Below are 19496 nucleotides of genomic sequence, written 5' to 3'. Positions count from 1 at the left end.
TTAGAGTATAACAAGAAATGCCACTGCATATTTTATTTTTGACGCCTAATATGTCTATTCTACATAAATGTAGATTTAAGATTTTTAACATATTATCTGCTGGCTACAACAACTAGGAACGATTTACTCTTTTTCAAGGATTCGGAAACATTTTAGTGTTGTACCTCACGAACGTCTGGCGTTTACATGTCGTTTTGAAACTGAAATAAATGATACGCATTGGATTGTTTTACTAATCTTGGCCTTTATGATCGTCTGTTTATGAAAGGTAATCCATACGATTCTTATATGAAACCCTGGGTAGTAACGCTGTGCAGTATTAAAGTTTACTTTTAAGTCTTGAATAAGTTACATTTAGTCTCGATATATAAAGCAAAATGTTTTATGTGTATTTGGTAGTTTATGGTTATGTATCACCTGGCAGTATAGTACTTTTCAGAACTGAATTTTATACCCACGTTTTATACTGAAAGTAAAAGATATTGTATTTAGGATAAAGAAAATGCATATGTTTAGGGATTTAACGGTTATTATTATACTCTCATTAGGAAATATATTTTGTTTTTTAGTCAAATTAAAGCACTGCAGCAACAAACACTGTAACGTTATATATTTTCTCTGATTGAGGTGAAGTTCATGCTCCCTATATTGTTTACCATGGTAACGTTACTTTGAATATTCGGTCTGAAATCACATGTAAGTATGAATTGAAAATAAAATTAGCTCTATTTATTTGACTGTTAACAGTGTTGTGCTTTAATAGTGATTTGTTGCTAATTTGATTCTACTATTTAGCCTACTATTTGCAAATAATACTTTTATGAAATTATATTAATGAGAAACTCCAAATGTGTGAACATAAAACCAACTTTACCTCAATTTTTATATAGAGGTAAAGTTGGTTTTATATTCTGTTATATGAAGTTATAATATTTTATAACTTCATATAACAGATAATAATAATAAAATATTATATATATAATATAATATTCAAAAATTCTCCTTAATAATGTCAAAAACATGTCATATGAGCAGCAAATGACTTTCAAAGTACAACATTGTTCACAGTGAATTAGATGGTGTTAATGTTGTTTAGAAATCATACTTGCATGCTAATTTCGACTGACTATTCAAGGTAACATGATACATAATATAGAGACTCCTAAATGAATGAATGTGCGAATTTAAAACCAACTTTACCTCTATGGTTTAAGCTGGTTGATTAGCCTAGTTTAAGCTGGTCATCTCCCAGCCTGACCAACCTAAGACCAGTCTGGAAATGGCTGGCAACCAGCCTGGGAATGGCCCAAACCCCTCTAAAACCAGGCTGGTTGGCTGGGTTTAGCTGGTAGATTAGCCTAGTTTTAAAGGGGTTTTGGCCATTTCTAGGCTGGTTTCCAGCCAGTTGGGGTGGTTTAAGCTGTTTGTTTTAAAGCTGGTTTTAATATTGAAAGAAACTGACAAAATGTCTTCAAAAAATGTTATTTTAAAGTATTTTTTGCAATAAACTAAATATCTACAAATTCTGATTCCTAAAATAAATTTTAAGCTGTTCCCAAAAAATATGTCTGTGCAACAACAGAATGGTTTTGTGATCCAGGATCACATATAACACATAAGAAGTGGAGACTGTTTACAGTATCAAAATGCAAATATATATACAATTAAAAAAGTTACATTTTGTCATTTGAGAAAAACACTCACCGGCCACTTTATTAGGTATACCTTACGAGTAATGGGTTGGACCCCCTTTTGCCTTCAGAACTGCCTTAATTCTTTGTGGCATAGATTCAACAAGGTACTGGAAATATTCCTTAGAGATTTTGGTCCATTTTGACATAATAGCTTTAAACGGTTGCTGCAGATTTGTCGTCTGCACATGTATGATGTGAATCTCCTGTTCCACCACATACCAGAGGTGCTCTATTGGATTAAGGTCTGGTGACTTTGGAGGCCATTTCAGTACAGTGAACTCATTGTCATTTTCAAAATCCAGTCTGAGATGGTTCACGCTTTATGACATGACACATTATCCTACTGGAAGAAGCCATCAGAAGATGGGTACGCTGCGATCATAAAGGGGATGGATATGGTCAGCAACAATACTTAGTTTTTATTTGATTTACTGTTGCCTTTCTATCAGCTTGAACCAGTCTGGCCATTCTCCTCTGACCTCTGGCATCAACAAGGCATTTGCGCCCACAGACCTGCCGCTCACTGGATATTTTCTCTTTTTCAGACCATTCTCTAAACCCTAGAGATGGTGTGCATGAAAATCCCAGTAGATCAGCAGTTTCTGAAATACTCAGACCAGCCTATCTGGCACCAACAACCATGCCATGTTCAAAGTCACTTAATTTCCCATTCTGATGCTCGTATCGAACTGCAGCACATCATCTTGACCATGTCTACATGCCTAAGTGCATTGAGTTGCTGCTATGTGATTGGCTGATTATAAATCTGCGTTAACAAGTAGTTGGACAGTTCTACCTGATAAAATGGCCAGCGAGTGTATATCCATAAACAGTGCATTGGTAATGAGAGATATGATGGATGTTGTTTTCAGACTCCTCAAGATTTACAATTTTGTCAACACAAGCAGCGACAGCATTGTGTGAAGATGATGCGTTATTGGGGTGAGCTCCCAGTGGCTTCAGCTTCATCAGGCCGCAGTTCTTTTGACCTTCTCCAGCGTGAGTTCCGGCAGGTGGAGATGCAGGACCCTCCTTTACATCAGCCTTCTGCACAGCGTCCTCGTCCAACCACCATGCTGGATATCCCATCTGAGCCCTGCAGCCTAACAATCCATACGGTGCAGCTGAGCCAGCACGCTCGTCGTCTCCGGGGTCTCATTGCTGCTGCCCAACAAGGCCAGCAACCCCTGCCCACGTTATTAGAGGGCCAGAGTGCCTTTAAACCTGAGGAAGGAGATGCTCTGCCTCCACGACCTCCCACACCCACTGTACCTGATGATCTGCTTCCACTAGACAGTAAAGCGCCTCGACTGCCGTTCCAGCTACGCCACAGTGACCCAGAGAGTGATTTCTACAAGTAAGTTAAAAATAGGGTTGCCAGGTTTTCACAACAAAAATAGCACATTGGCCATCCAAAGTAGTCCAAAATTAGGCCAATTTGTCAATCAAACGAACCCGAATGAACCCCAATCTCTAAACTTAAAATATGACATTCCCATACATAAAAATAGCTATTTTACATTATTAAATACAATATATAGTTTCTTGCGTCTTTAATATTGCATATTGGTAATTGTAAACATATGATTTTTATAAATAAAATCATCCTATCTTCAGATTGACAGCCGATGAGCCAAATCTTCAGTTCGTTAATGCTTTTTTTTTTTTTTTTAGAACTTTTTGAATATATTACACATTACTGTACACATTAAACACATTTTCTTTAAAAATACTTTTATTAGAAAGTATAACAATTCAAAGAAATATACTGTTTTATTATTTAGCAAAATTACCAGGTAGTTCTGGCAACGGACCCTTTTTACAAGACGGTCATCAGCATCTTAAATCCTTGATCGTTTTTAATATTTAAATAAAAAAAAAAACTTATGAATATTTAAATGTTTTTATATATGTATTATATAATCTTTGCTTCAAATCACAAAAAACAAATTACTGCTTGTGCGAGGCGTTTCTAATGAAGCGTCTATTGGACAGGATAGTAAATTTAACATAATTCTCCCCTCTGGCTGCCGTTATCAGTTTCACACAACAATTTTCATTTTTATGAAAGTCTTTATAACATCATCATGGAGTTTTTCTTTCATTATTTGAGCAAATAAGATTGTAAAAAAATATTTGTTGTATTCTCCCATTCACTGCAGTCTAAGTTTACCCAACTATGACAACTTCCGCTACTAAGAAACCCAGAAATGTGAAAAGGGTCTACTGTTACTATGGAAGCAAAAACAGATATGGCTGCTTTGCTGCACACAACCCACCCACACACTTGCACACACACATCCACAAACACCCACACCTCTCATTTGTTTACTTCGTTTAATCATCCTAGTATTTTTCTATCATTGGTAGAATATATGTTTGGATGAGTAAGATATTTAAATGTCACACAGTTTCATACAGCATATGCAATATGACAAACCTTTAACCTGAGAAATAAAATAAAAAAAACAATCTCTGGACTTAATCAAATTTATTCATTCTTTAATTTTTTTTCGGCTTGATCAGATTGATCAGGGATTGCAACAGCAGTATGAACCGCCAACTATTGTTTTACGCAGCAGATGCCCTTTCAGCTGCAACCCAATACTGGGAAACACCCATACACTGTTCCATTCATACCCACTCATACACCACAGCCTATTTAGTTCATCCAATTCACCTATAGCGCATGTCTTTGGACTGTGGGGGAAACCGGAGCACCCAGAGGAAACCCGCGCAAACACAGGGAGAACTTGCAAACTCTAGACAGAAATACCAACTGGCCCAGCTCGAACCAGCAACCTTCTTGCTGTGAGGTGACAGGGCTAACCACTGAGCCACAATATATATATATTTTTTCAATTGTATTAATTCTACGATTATCAAGTACTTGTGAATGAGCCTAAAAATCTAAACTTTTTTGTATATTTACATTTCAACAAATTCACTTTCCAGTGATATATTCAAAACACTGGACAGCCACAAATGTAAACATGCTTATTTGAAACATTTCTATTATTAGTTTTTTTTTTAGATTATTTCAATGTGGTCATATCATTGACCATGAACATTTCCTGCTTGTTATCAAACTATTTCATAACTGTAACAAGAGGCAGTTTAAGCATATCTTAATGTTAAAACAACTAGTATATCAATATTTATCAATTTGTGGCTCTTTTAAGCTATAGAAATGAAAAAATATAAAACAGGAAAAATATTGGGACTGTTGTTTTTATTTGCATCCCTCAAAATTGTCTATATCAGTGTTTCTCAACCACATTCCTAGAGGACTACCAACACTGAATGTTTTAGATGTCTCCTTTGACTTTCCAGGGTTTCTGCAGGGTCTTAAAAAGTTTAAAAATGTCTTAAATCTTAAAATCGAAATTTTAGGCTTTAAAAAGTCTTAAATTTACTGAAATATTGTGCTGTAGGTCTTAAATCTTTTTTAACAGGTCTTAATTTTCCTTTGTTAATGCATTACTGCCCAAAAACTTAACCAACACTAACAGTACATCTCAATAAAACTAAACTAAAAAAGGTTAAAAAATAAAAAAAGGTTAAAAAAGGTCAAAAAATAAAAAAAAGATTTAAAAAGGTATCTTTGAACTTTATTTACCATAATGGTTTTATTATTTCCCTTACAATACCATTTGTTAGAAGTGTTCCATGTATTTACAGCTGAGGACACAGACCTGGACAGATTGTTGTGCATAGATTTAGTCTATTTTAGGTTTAAAAACTTTTTTAAACATTTGTTTATTTTTTTTATTTTAAAGAAAGTTTATGTTGGAAAAACATTGTATACTTTGTTAAGAAGTATCTAAAGTGTATACATTTTTTATTATTCATTTATTATTGCATTATTAAATATATTAAATTATTATACTTTTTTAATAGGGCAAATAAAAATATTTTCCATCTAGGCCATTTAAAAAAATTAGCATTTAGCCCTTTATGAGTCTAAAATTTAGCATTAGCATTTAGCCCTTTATGAGTCTAAAATTTCATTTATAATGGTCTTAAAAAGTCTTAAAAATAAATTTTAAAAATGTCTTAAATTGAAACCTGCAGAAAGCTTCCTTTCACACCCATTGCAGGTCTTTCAGTCTTTGCTAATGATTTGATGATCTAAATCTGATGTGTTTGGTTAATGAGACGGGGAAAACATGCAGTGTTGGTGGTCCTCCAGAAACGTGGCAGAGAAACACTGGTCTATATGACTCTTATTCAATATCCTTTGCTTTCTGTCTTTTACCTGTTTTTCTAACTTCTCTATATTTGACTGTTTTTAGAGGTAAAGGTGAGCCAGTCACTGAGCTTAGCTGGCCATCCTGCCGTCAGCTTCTGTACCAGTCAGTGGCCACAGTGCTCGCTCATATTGGATTCGAGTCAGCCAACGAAAGCGTACTGGAGACTTTAACTGACCTGGTTCATGAACACTATCTGCGGCTCACCAAGTTGCTGCGTGTGGCTGTTGACAGGGAGGCCTGCCAGGGCTCTACTGCCTTCCCTGATGTATTGGAGCAGGTATTCCATGAGTTGGGCATCGGCAGCATCCTGGCACTACAGCGTTTCTGGCAAGTCCGTATCAAAGATTATCACAGCTACATGCTGCAGGTGAGACATGGCTAATATTGTGTCTCATTCACTAAACATGCGTACACAAGGCATTTAATTCACTTGATCATGAACATAACAGTGCTGATTTTGGGCATGAAAATGATCACATAATTTTCTTGACCTAACTAAAGGAGTTTCTCCAGGTTCTATTTCGGGACCTATTTTGTTTTCTATTTATGTAAATTATAAGAGTAAGGGCATTCATTCATTCAAATTTCTAAAGGTCTAAACAATTGTTATATGATCTATAATAAATGGTGATTATTAGGGCTGCACAATACACTACCGAAAAAGAAAAAGTCTTGTCATCAATCCCAGTTGTATGAGCAACATATAATAGCTTGACTTCTCGTTGATCACTTGGAAAAGTGGCAGAAGGTAGACTTTTTTAGATGAATCATCTGTTGAACTGCATCCCAATAATCTCAAATACTGCAGAAGACCTATTGGAACCCACATGGACCCAAGATTTGGTGAAGGAAAAATCATGATTTGGGGTTACATTCAGTATGCGAGAGATCTGCAAAGTTTATGGCAACACCAACAGCATGAGGTATCAAGACATTTGTACTGCCAATTACATTACAAACCACAGGAGAGGGCAAATTCTTCAGCAAGATAGCTCTCCTTCTCAAACTTCAGCCTCCACATTAAAGTTCCTGAAAGCAAAGATCGTCAAGGTGCTTTAGGATTGGCCAGCCCAGTCACCAGAGATGAACATTATTGAGCATGTATGGGGTAAGATGAAGGAGGAGGCATTGAAGATGAATCCAAGGACTCTTGATGAATTCTGGGAGTTCTGCAAGAATGCTTTCTTTGCTTTTGCAGATGACCTTGTTAATAAGTTATTTGAGTCATTGCAAAGATTGTAACTGCATCCCAAATGGCACACTTTACACTCTGCACTCATGCACTTTGTACTTATGCACTTACACACTCAACAGGATAGTACATGTATGTAGTGTCGCCCAAATGGCACACTAATGTTTTTTTACCAAGCGGAAATTCCCTGATGACGTTTAACGGTTGCCAAATCAGTGAAATTATCGACTGAGTTATCAAATAATACATGCCATGAGTATAACCGCATTCACCATCGGGAGGCGCTATAACCACTCTCATAGGAGAATTTTGCTTTCACCATCCAAAATAAAGAAAGTTATTCAACATGTGCGTCCGATAGCTCCGCCTTTTCCGCTACGTAAGCAAACCTGCGGTCGTTGAGTGCGTGAAGTGTCCATCATTCCACACTTCATTTTAGCAGATAAATGAGTGCATCATCCGGGTAATTTAAGTGCACTTATTATTTTTAGAGTTTTCAGTGTGAATGCACTATGTACACTATTTATACTACAAAATGGCATAGAATAGTGCATAAGTATGCGATTTGGGACGCAGCTTACATTATTTCTGTTAAGTGACAAAACTTTTGACCAAGCAAAGTCAGACCTTACTGTCCTAATTAAATTATTAAAAATCAAGGCATGATCATATTTTATTTTGGTAAAATAAGCGTACTCTAGAGGCCTTTGCCTTTCGAATAAGCCAGCTCTGATACCAAATGATCAACTACAAGTCAAGTTATTATTTGTTGTTCCTAAAACTTGGATATTCAACAAGACTTTTGTCAGTTAGTGTATATCGTTTCAGCATCATCATCGCAATGTGATCATTCACAATAGTCACATATCAAGAATATGCAATGTTGAGTCTGGATTGTAATTTATAATTTGCATGTGTTTTATAGGCTTGTTGACTGTATTATGATTTTAAAAAGCATTGAGGAGTAAGAAATAGTACTATTTGCAACTTTAATAACAATTAGATCCGTTTAATCATTTGTCATTTTATTATTCAATTATTGCACCTAAATACTGTTAGACTCAGAAAATGATCATAACTCTGTTTATTACGTTTGTATCTGTTCCTTTATTGTATTTATTCTCTGCTTGTAGATTGTTTGTTTGATTTTATGCAGATACACTTCCCTACATAATTATGCCGATCAGTCTAAAATTATAAACTCCTTCCATATAGACATCAAGTCAACAGGTGGAATTGTATTCATATTGCAAAACATAATCGCAGGATAACAAAATATCGCAATGTTAGATTTTTCCAATATCGTGCAGCCCTAGTGGTTATTAAGTCGCTTTAAGTTGCCTAGTGAACTCATCATTGTTTTATGCAACCTTTATTCTGGCTTCCACCTCTGACAGCAAATCCTCATGTTCATTATTGTTAAAGTTTTTCCATTTTCGTCTTTGGTTTTGATGTCATAATTCTCTTTCTCTGGATGAGGGCCACTTTGCGAAAAGTCCCTATATAGAGCAAGATTGGGCAAGTATTATGCAAATTAATAACCTAATTTATGCAGGCACATTTTCTCCAAATTCCCTAAGAGAAGAACAAGTTTAAGGGTTGCTGCTTGATGAGATACAGCTATAGCTGAAAGTTCATTAAAAATTATTAATCATGAAAAAGATTAATATTACTCAGGCACGTGCACACATAGGGCTCAACCTGTGCACTGCACATGCCCTTTTTAGTCTTGGATAGAAAGTGCCCTTCCAAAATGATCAAAAGTGCCCCCGCGTCCCGACCTTCAGCCCCAGCGACAACACAGCTGATCAGAACGCGCGTGACAACACCGCGACCCCGCCCCCCCCGCCCCTTTTTATTTTATTCCTGCACATGCCCTTTGGACAGTCTCTGCACGGGCCTGATATTACTTAATATTTGTTTTATCATATTTATTATTTAATAATATTATTTATTAAATAAAAAGTTGTATTTTATTTACGACTACCCCACCCCAAACCATAAGCCTACACCTCACATTAATGTCAAAGCAGAAATTTTTAAATAATTATTTATATTATTTATCAAATTACCCCATAAATTGTATTTTACTAATGTCTACCCTGACTTCAACCCTAAACCTACCCCTCACTGTGATTTAAAAACAGTAATATTGTTGGACAGTAATTGTATTGTTGAAATAATATAAATAGTTCTCAATTATAGTGGCACATTGCAGTAGGTAGCGCTGTCACCTCAATGAAAGAAGGTTGCTGGTTTGAGCACATGCTGGGTTAAGTTAAAGAACAAGCTCTTGTGTGCGTACGTTTTGAATTAATTTGAAAGTTTTCATGAGTAGTTTAAATGTGTATATAAATACAAATAAGCGTATGCCGTTCTTAGTGAATAAGACCCATTGTTTTGACCTTTTCAACAATTTACTGTATGTTTCGCATTTATCAAAAAAACAAAAACAAAAAAAGCAAACTGACATGTCATGCCATTCACTCTAGGTTAGCAAGGAGCTCTCGGAAGAGTATGATATACTTGTGAACCCAGAAAAGGCTCTGGAGGATTCCAAACCCTTGAAGGTTAAAGAGGAGCCAGTAAGTGACATCGCGTTTCCTTTGAGCGAGGAGCCAGAAGCAGATCTGGCCTCAGGAGACCAGGCCTTGCCTATTGGTGTGTTGGGCACGTCCAGTGAAAGACTGGAGGAAGGACATTCTCCTCATGCATCAGGTATGCCTTATTCAGTTCTCATGAGACTTATTAATGTTCTGCCAAGGCTAACTTAAAAAAATTCAAAAGAAATTAACATCATACCGTTGATTCCTACATCACTTGTTCCTTAAATTAGCGGTTGCCAAACTTTTTAGCCCACAACCTCCAAAATAACAAGGTCATGGGCTCATGACTCCCCCCATCACACTGTCTTTGGAAATGGTTATAAATACACTCACTGGCCACTTTATTAGGTGCACCTTACTTATACTGGGTTGAATCCTCTTTTGCCTTCAGAACTGCCTTAATCCTTCATGGAATAGATTCTTCAAGGCACTGGAAATGTTCCTCTGAGATTTTGTTCCATATTGATATGATAGTATCAAGCAGTTGCTGCAGATTTGTCGGCTGCACAGCCATGATGTGAATCTCCCGTTTTACCACATCCCAAAGGTGCTCTATTGCAGCTGTTCCCAAGGGGGCCTCAGCGAGCTCTGTGGAGGGTCACGTCGTATTTTGAAATTTTCATGTTCCCTTAATTCATTACATCTTCTGGCTGACCAAAGCATGGAAAAATTTGTAATTCGTTTTCCACAAAAAATGTAAAAAGACAGCAGCTAATAGGGTTACAGTTTATTTTTATGGTCCAATTGTTTAATTTAAGTGACATTGCTTCTACATGCCAGGTATTTCTCATTAGATTATAATAAGTAGATTGGTTAAGGTTAGTGTAAGTTCACATGTACTTGCAAAGTTTCTTATCGACCTTTTTCTTGGAGGGCACCATAGCGACCAGCATCTTCCGGTAGAATGTTTAAAACTTCCATTTACAGCATTTACAAAAGATAATTTTGGAGTGTTTTGTATCACAACTTTGAAAGGCGTGTTAAAGCTGTTATAATCTGTCAGATTTGGTTCAAGCATGAGAGAAAAACGTTCTTCTAGTTCACGAATCTGCCGCCAGAAATACGGTGTGTGTGTGTGTGTGTTCCCGTCAGCTGTTAGTTCAGCAGCTCTTCAATGCACGTGCATGCACACACAGACACACACACACACACACACACAATAATTCACTGCATTCTAGAGATTACTGGCATGAAACTTAACAGGTATGCAAGTCATGCAATTTACAAAAATGACCATTTAAAGTCTGTTACTGATATTCTGCTGGCTGATTTGCATGTTGATTCTAATCAGAAGCCATTTATGTTCATGTTAGTGGGACAGTACAGTTTATGTACAGGCTATGTGTGTGTGTCAAACATTTTGGTGAATTACATTTGTTTGGGCTGATTATATATTTGAAAGAAAGAGAAAATGTTGACTTTAGGGATGACAAGGCTTCATTTGAATGGCACAAGATGCTGTCTGACGAGGAGAAAATGCCTTACAGCAGTTGTTTTCCATTCTATAAGATCACATTTTTTTAAACAGTCAGTCCAGGAGGTGGTGCTGATCGACACCAGTATTAGTTCAAAGATGTTAAAAGCAAATAAAATAGATTAAAACTGTCAGAATCAAAGCTGTCCAAACGTGACTCTTTATACGCAACAGCTGCTGACCGGAAGTTCTTAGTATTCTCCTAGCGCATACACACAAAGCATGATGGGTAATTTTGCGTTCTGAGAAAAAGATCTATAGTCAGGTAAATGTCTGTTGAAGGAACAGTATCAACAGATATTAAGCAGTCTACTAATACTCAAATGGACCATCGAAATAAAACGTATTTAAAATACAAAATAAGTGTTTTCCCTTACCCAGGTAAGGAAGCTCCAAACATTTCGGGTCGCAGCGCTAGCAATACTGGAAACACGAAATGCAGGAAATACCAAGATAGTTACCTGAACTAATGTTTTTTTTTCGAAAGCAAAGAGTCCCTGACCCAGCCACAGGCCATTATCTGCACCACAGTTTTTGCTAACGAATGCATGAGGCCATCCAAATTAATAAGACATTTGCAGACGACTCATCCCCAATACCGCAAAGTGTACCCAATACAAATATATTTTACATTAGGCTATTATTTGTGCATAAACATATCTAGATATTGTAATAAACATACTGTTTGTTTGAAAACAAACATTTTTGTCATACCTACTGCACAATTATATGAGCGATAATATTATCAAATGTAGAGGGGGGGCCTTACAATATTTTTCGGGAGAAAAGGGGGGCTCAGGTAAAAAAAGGTTGGGAACCACTGCTCTATTGGATTGAAATTTGGTGACTGTTTAGGCCATTTGAGTACAGTGAACTCATAGTCATGTTCGATAAACCAATCTGAAATGATTTGTACTTTGACATAATGCATTACACTGCTGAAAGTAGCCATCAGAAGATGGGTACACTGTTTATAAAGAGATGGAAATGGTCAGCAACAATACTCAAGTAGGCTGTGGCGTTAATACCATGCTCATTTGGTACTAATGAGCCCAAAGTGTGCCAAGAAAACATCCCCCACAACATTACACCACCACCATCAGCCTAAACCATTAAAACAAGGAAGGATGGATCCATGCTTTCATGTTGTTGTCTGACAACCATGCATATTTTTATAGTGATTTATTCATTTGTTTATTTCAACATTAAATTTACCTAACGAGACCGACTACACAATGTTTCGAGCGCAGCAAATCCATTTTTGTTTGGAGACCGCCACTCGAAGATCATCTTTCACATGACCTGCATTTATTTTTATTGTATGTCAATATTGAAAAGTTGTCGAAAAAATTTAACATGGTCGCATTAGGATAGGATAGGCTACTTTATTTTTACCCGAATGTTGATTTGGTTTGCAGTTGAGAGTCCTCATTTCATTACAGCGCCACACAAAACTCACATAATGAAAACAACAAATGGACATTCATTCATTCATTTTCTTTTCGGTTTAGTCCCTTTATTAATCTGGGGTCGCCACAGAGGAATTAAGCGCCAACTTCTCCAGCATGTTTTACACAGCGGATGCCCTTCCAGCTGCAACCCATCTCTGGGAAACATCCACACACACTCATATAAAGGTGTGAACCTATACTGGTCTCACGGTTCGGTTCGGTTACGATTATCATGCCTTCGATTCGGTTCAATTCGATATCTCGGTGCATCACTGTGCATTGACGATGCTTTCTATATACAGTTTTATTTTATAGGGGGGAGGCTATAACAAGCTGTCTGTATAAACACACAGACACACAGCACCACACTGTCTCTCATTTAAACACATACACAAACATAGACAGCACCAAACAAACACACACACACACACACACTTAAGCCCTCGCAACAGGGAGAGCTCGCGCTAAGCGGAGCAGAAAAACAAAAAAAAGACGCACTTTTCTGACGGTCCCTTACTGAGAGCTCCTCTCAGCGCAAGCTCTCCCGGCTAAACACATGGCTGTTTCTCAATTCCAAGAACGCAGAGAATGGACTTGCATTCTTGTGGAGACTGGTCTTGCCAGGTGTCCTCGGAAAAACAAACTCAGGAGACTGCGAGGGCAGAGAATGCGTCCTTTGAGAAATGAGATGCTGCGTTCTTCCTGATGGTCACGTGACCTTCACGCGTTTTAAATGGAAATTATTTAAACATTACAGCACTCATACAACGTTTTATTGTTTTTCCCCTCTTCAAAATATATACTTTGCATAAAAACATTATAAATATACTCTGCACAATATAAATAAAACAGATTTTAATACGAACTTCAGCAAACAAACACCCTTAATGTGTTTACTCCTTTATTAAGATATTCATGTTAATGTTTACTTTCACCGTTTCATTTAGAGAAACTCCTGAGGTAAATAAGTCATATCTCTGAACTATAATGATAAATCTAAATAAAATGCTGCGCTTCCCAACTCCAGTCGCAATGACTTCTGGGACTTCCAGAGAGAGTTCGGTGCTCAAGTCTGCATTGGTGCGTCCTCAATATCAAGAACACATCCAGGATGTTTCACGCGTCCTCTGTACTTGCGGTTTTGAGTATTGGAATTGAACTTAGGCAGCTGATGATGACGTTGCACGAGAACACGAGGACGCAAGACTGCTGAAGAACGCATATTGAGAAACAGCCATATTGCGAAGGCTTAAACAGAGCAGTGCTCGTAATGTCGGGCGGAAAAAAAAAGAGACAGCTGTGAAACATAACCAGCTTTGTCTTTTTGTAGGAAACACACTTTAGATCTTTTTAGATCTTTTAGAGGTTTTTGAGTTATTGCCGTCTATAACTGAATGTGTGTCAGGAAAATCGAAAACAAAACCAACTGAACCGTGCTCATTTCTGGCGCCCCCCTGGATGTACAGCACCCTTAGCATATGCCTATGGTGCCTATGCCACGGGCTGGCCCTGAGTTGCCTGATTGTTGTAAATACTCGCGCTCACACTCGCGACAGTGTGCATAGGAGATAAATGACGTCAGTACACAATAAACGGATATGATTATTACTGAACCGATACAGAATTGTCCGCGTCTGCATCGCAGTGCACCGAAGAAACTATTAATTTTGACACCCCTACACTCATACACTACGGGAACGCAGTGAGAACATACAAACTCCACACAGAAACGCCAACTGACCCAGCCGAGGCTTCTTGCCGTGAGGCAACAGCACTACCTACTGCGCCACTGCATCGCCACAAATGGACATAAAGACATAAAAAATAAACAGACAAAACACTTCCTTCAAAAAAAAAAAAAAACCCAATCTATAAAATGTAAATTATAAAAGTCACAGAAACCTCTCTGCTTTAGTCTATGCCATATTCAAATGTCTAATGTCTGCTGGTATAAAACTATTTTTGTATCGTTTAGTACTACAGTTTGATACTAAAAACCTGCGACCAGAAGGAAGGAGCTGGAACTCTCAGGGTAGGGGATGAGCAGTGGCACTTAAAATTTAATTTATAAATCTCTTTAGCTGCCTGGTGTACACAGCCTCCAGATTGGCTAGTGAGACCCCAGTCTAGAGATCTGCGCGTGACTAAATTTTGAATCCCGCTCCCGCCTGCCAGGTTTTAGCGCGAACTTGACCGCTCCCACTGATATTAAGCATTTGTTGTCCCGCTGCCTGCCCTGCCCCATTTTCTACCCGCCACACCCGATCCCGCTAGATCCCGCTGGAAAGAGCAGGGGGGAGAACAAAACCGAAAACCACCCAGGTATACAGAGTCCAGACAGCCTATAACAAGCTGTCTGTATAAACACACACACAAACATAGCACCAAGCACACACACACAGACAAAGCTCTCTCTCTCTCTCAATCACGCGCACTAACACACACACACACACAAGCACCAAGCACACACACAGGCAAAGCTCTCTCTCTCATTCGCGCGCACGCACACTAACTCACACACACACACACACACACACACACACACACACACACACACACACACACACATACACATCTCTCATTCGCGTGTGCGCACATACACACAGCAACAAACAAGCTAAACACAGCATCGCGTTATTTCATTTACACACATACATATGCGTGCCGCTCGGGAGTCGGGCGCGATATTGCTAGACAGCCTGCTCCTGTCCCAAGTTAAACCCGTTACCAATCTTATTCGGAAATTTATTTATATATAAATATATTATGCAGACCTCTACCCCAGTCAGCTTACTTGACCACTCAACGGAAAGCTTCCCAAACCATGAAAACAAATGAAAAGATAAAACCTATCTAAAAATAAAGTCAGTCTGATGCTATTGCGGTGTCGTTATTCTAATCTAATCACCCCAGGTTTGCAATTTAATGGAAAAAAAAAAAAAAAAGGTTCATGGCTTTTATTATATAACTTAACTACTATCTTTTGCTAGTTATGGATATCATATGGTCATTTTAATATTTAATAAAATGTATTTGATTTTTGGAAATCACCAAGAGACACCCCTCATTGTTGTGCCATCCTCCCCCCAAACACAATGTTAATGGAATTGTTTATTCATTTATTTTTAGATTTTTCTGTTTTTCAAATATGACCCCAAAGAATAGTTTGAATCTACTGTGAAATATGAAAATTATTTTCTGTTTAGTTTCATTTGTAAAAGACGGTTCATAGTAATTCATTTGAATTATGACCCTGTGGAGGTCCACAGTTTGAAAACCCCTGGTCTGAATTGATTATTTTCACATGTATTCCACAAATATTCAGAAAATAATGAAATGCAACCTGTTTGTTTGGACTCACAGAGCGATTGTTGCTCTGAAATCAAAAAATCCTAACTGTTTGATTAGAGTCATTGCATGCAAAACATCTAATCTGTGGCATCCAGCTGTTTGTTTGCCTTTCCTTCTCTCTACTGCATCCATTTTCTAAAGCAGTTGCTTGTGTGTTCTGACAAACACTCAGGAGTGAGTAACACACCAAAAATAATCAGCAACAGAACTTTAGCGAAACGTTGTCCTTTTATCTGTTTACAAACATTTTATCTGTCTAGTAAACATGTGAATTTTGCGTAACCATTGTTCACTGCAGGCAGTTTGAAGTCTAGCTGTGATTTGATTTGAAATATATATTTAAGGCAACAAATTGTGACTGTAATGGTCTTAGTATCAAAAGAAAAAGTTAAGGCGAAACTTTTCCGAGAGAGTTTACCGTGGGAGGCTCAGTATGCTGTCTTTTTTGGCTAACATCCCAATATACTGATTACTAGCCTACCGAAATTGAATTGACCCCCAGCCTACTGCTTAAATTAAATAACCCATTCAATTTCTAATAACAGAATTGACACTGCTTCAAATCACTATAATTTTCCATGTGAAATTGCTTCGACACAATCTACATTGTAAAAGCGCTATAGAAATAAAGGTGAATTGTATTGATTCTGTTTATATGCAAATAAATAATGCAATGCAAGTAAACAACCATGTTTACATGAGTTTTTGCAAAATCCCTCTCGTTCTCTCTGATATTAAGATTAAGCTGATAAATGATGCATTATTTCTGCTGGTTGAACAATTTCACATGCTTGCTGTTCTACACCTCTTTATTATGTTTCTGGTATTTTGATTTCATTTAATGTTCAGTCATTTGATTCTTTTTTTTTTTTTTTTTGTCAGGCTGTAGATTTAATTTTTACACTGTAATACCCAACAGCCAACTTTATCAAATGAAATGAAATTAACCCAAAATTTACTGAAAGCTAATTCTACTCATTTGAAAAAAGTTTTGAACTCAGTGCTAAAGATAATGAGTTAATTAAATACCTCATTACTTCAACTTAAATGTAGGAATTTCAGTGCACTCATAAGGATGGTTTTTTGAAACTTGGGAAGGCTGAACGTACAAGGAGGCGATGTGAGACTGAACTTTGTGTAGGCTACTTAATATTGAGGAAAAATCTTCAATCAGGTAGGAGAATGTCTGCAGCCCCGCCTCCGTTTCGCCTCTGCCCACACTAACACGGAGAAGAAGTGTTTTAAAATGAAAATGGCCTCTTCGGCATTTTCAAAAAGCGTAGTTTTCGGCGCTCGAAAACTAAAATGTTGTGTAAACGGGGCCTAAAACAGCTTATAGAAGGAGGAGCTGGAGCTCATTGGAGGTGAGCTCCACCCAAATGGCTCTGCAGCAAGCACCAGTGAAAACTGAATGTCATCTGCTGGTGATGTTTTGTATTGTATATCAATGTTATTATAGTTAAAAAAAATAAAAAAAATTTTTTTTAAATAAATGTAAAATTAAAATAAAAATTAGTTTTTAAAAAAAACTAGAACTGAAACTGTTTTGTGCACATACAAAACTAACTGAAGCTAACAAAAATTATAGCAAAAATCTTCGTTTTCATCTTTGTTAATGTATTTAATACATAATTTTACTTGAAGCCTTTTAGAAGTGAATCTATTTACTTCGTGCTGCAGGTGTTTGGCACTCAGAGTCAGTAGTCTACATAATTTTGGTTTGTTGAGTCCTAACATCCGTGTTAAATATTTAAACTCTTCATCTCTACTGTGTATCTAACCTCAGAAGCAGGTTTGCACACATGTTGTACTTAAGGCCGCTATCTTGTTGGCTGTTGTATTTGAATTTGAGGATGGTTAGATGGTACTGGGAGATGATAGTGTTCATGTGTCCTCTGAATACGTGTTTTAAAAAATGAATAGCTTTTTATTATAGTTTTTATTATACAATATTCAGTTGATTTTTGAATCTTGCACCTAACAAAAATCCTTATTTTAAAAATAAAATTAAAAACTAATACTAAAACTAATAAAAACTAAACTAAAACTAAACCATTTTAAAATATCGAAACTAATAAAAACTAGTAAATCTGCTAAAACTAATTAAAACTAACTTAATTTGAAAGCAAAAAGTCAAAACAAATAGAAACTAAACTAATGAAAAAAATCCAAAACTATTATAACCTTGCTGTATACCCAAACAGAAATTTACTGAAAAGCTTCTGAGATGTAAATTTTAAATTTGGAATATAATTTATCATAATATTATAATATATTTTGTCAAATTCAAAGTAACAGTAACAGTTTTTAATACAAATTTTAAATAATATGATTTATATATTTTTATTATTTTTTAAACACGTTTTATATTTTTAAACGCCTTTAAAAAAAACTTTTTTTCACTTCAGCTACAATCTGACAAGTGTCTTCTTTAAAGCAAAATCTTCTATCTGTCTATGCACTAAAGCATTAAAAAATTAGAACAATTTACTGTAAGTTGAACTTTTCACATCTATGCTCTTTTAAGGGCTTAATTAAAATAGTCATTTATTTGTTAAGCACCAAGCATATAACAGCAGTGAAAATTGAATAATGAATGAATTCAACCACCTAATCCATCAGTTGTTTTATTACATATTTGGGGTAAAGGGAAAATGGTTAGAATTAGGCAAGAATACTTTTGTTTTGGTAATGATTTAGATCAGGAGTGTCAAACTTAATTCCTGGTGGGCTGCTGCATTGCAGAGTTTAGTTCGAGCCCTGCTTCAACACACCTATCTATGGGTATCAATCAAGCTTAAAGCACTAAATTAGTTCAGGTCTGTTTATTTAGGTTTCGGAACTAAACTGTGCAGAGCTGCGGCCCTCCAAGAACTACGTTTGACACCTATGTTCTAGATTAACACAGCCATTTGGTTTTCTCTTCAACAGGAGCAGCAGGGAACAGCCCTCCCTTGTGGCATTTGGCTCAGGTGAAAATGGAACCTCAGGATAGCGAGGAGGGCCAGGTTTCAGGTCATGGGGTTCTGGGTAGCGACGTCTTTGAAGAGGGCCCAATGTCCACCATGAGTGAAGCTGGCATGCCTCCATCTCCCGGCGGATCAGAAGGAAGCTACATGTCCCATTCCCCGGATTCTCTTATAGGCACATCCCCCTTCGCTCAGCGACCAAAGAAACGAATTCGAAAAGTTTAGTGGTTCTGCCATTTAAAGAGTTAGTTCACCTAAAAAAAAATGAAAATTATGTCATTAGATAATCACTCTCATGTCATTTTAAACCCCTGAACCTAGTCTTTGGAACACAAATTAAGACATTTTAGTTGAAATCGGAGAGCTCCCTCATCCTCCATACACAGCAAGGTTCCCGACTTGTTAAAAAACATCCTCAAAACTAACCATATGGCTTCAGTGGTTCAACGTTAATATTATCAACACATTTGTGTGCACATAAAACAAAAATAGTCAGTTTCTTCTCA

The 19496-nt window shown here is 36.9% G+C and overlaps 1 protein-coding gene across 1 annotated transcript; it reads left to right on the top strand.

Moving 5' to 3' along the window:
- Positions 1-160: 160 nt before the first annotated feature.
- supt7l (SPT7 like, STAGA complex subunit gamma) lies at positions 161-19245 on the top strand. Its single transcript, NM_001013292.2, is given in 5 exon segments — positions 161-268; positions 2567-3051; positions 5990-6314; positions 9632-9857; positions 18953-19245. Coding segments are annotated over 4 exon segments (1245 nt in total). The 5' UTR covers positions 161-268; positions 2567-2620; the 3' UTR covers positions 19216-19245.
- Positions 19246-19496: the final 251 nt, after the last annotated feature.

The sequence above is a fragment of the Danio rerio genome, chromosome 17 (genome assembly GCF_049306965.1).
Source record: "Danio rerio strain Tuebingen ecotype United States chromosome 17, GRCz12tu, whole genome shotgun sequence".
Classification (NCBI taxonomy): domain Eukaryota; kingdom Metazoa; phylum Chordata; class Actinopteri; order Cypriniformes; family Danionidae; genus Danio; species Danio rerio.
The sequence above is the reverse complement of the archived record's forward strand: the minus strand, read 5'-3'. Positions and strand labels throughout refer to the sequence as shown.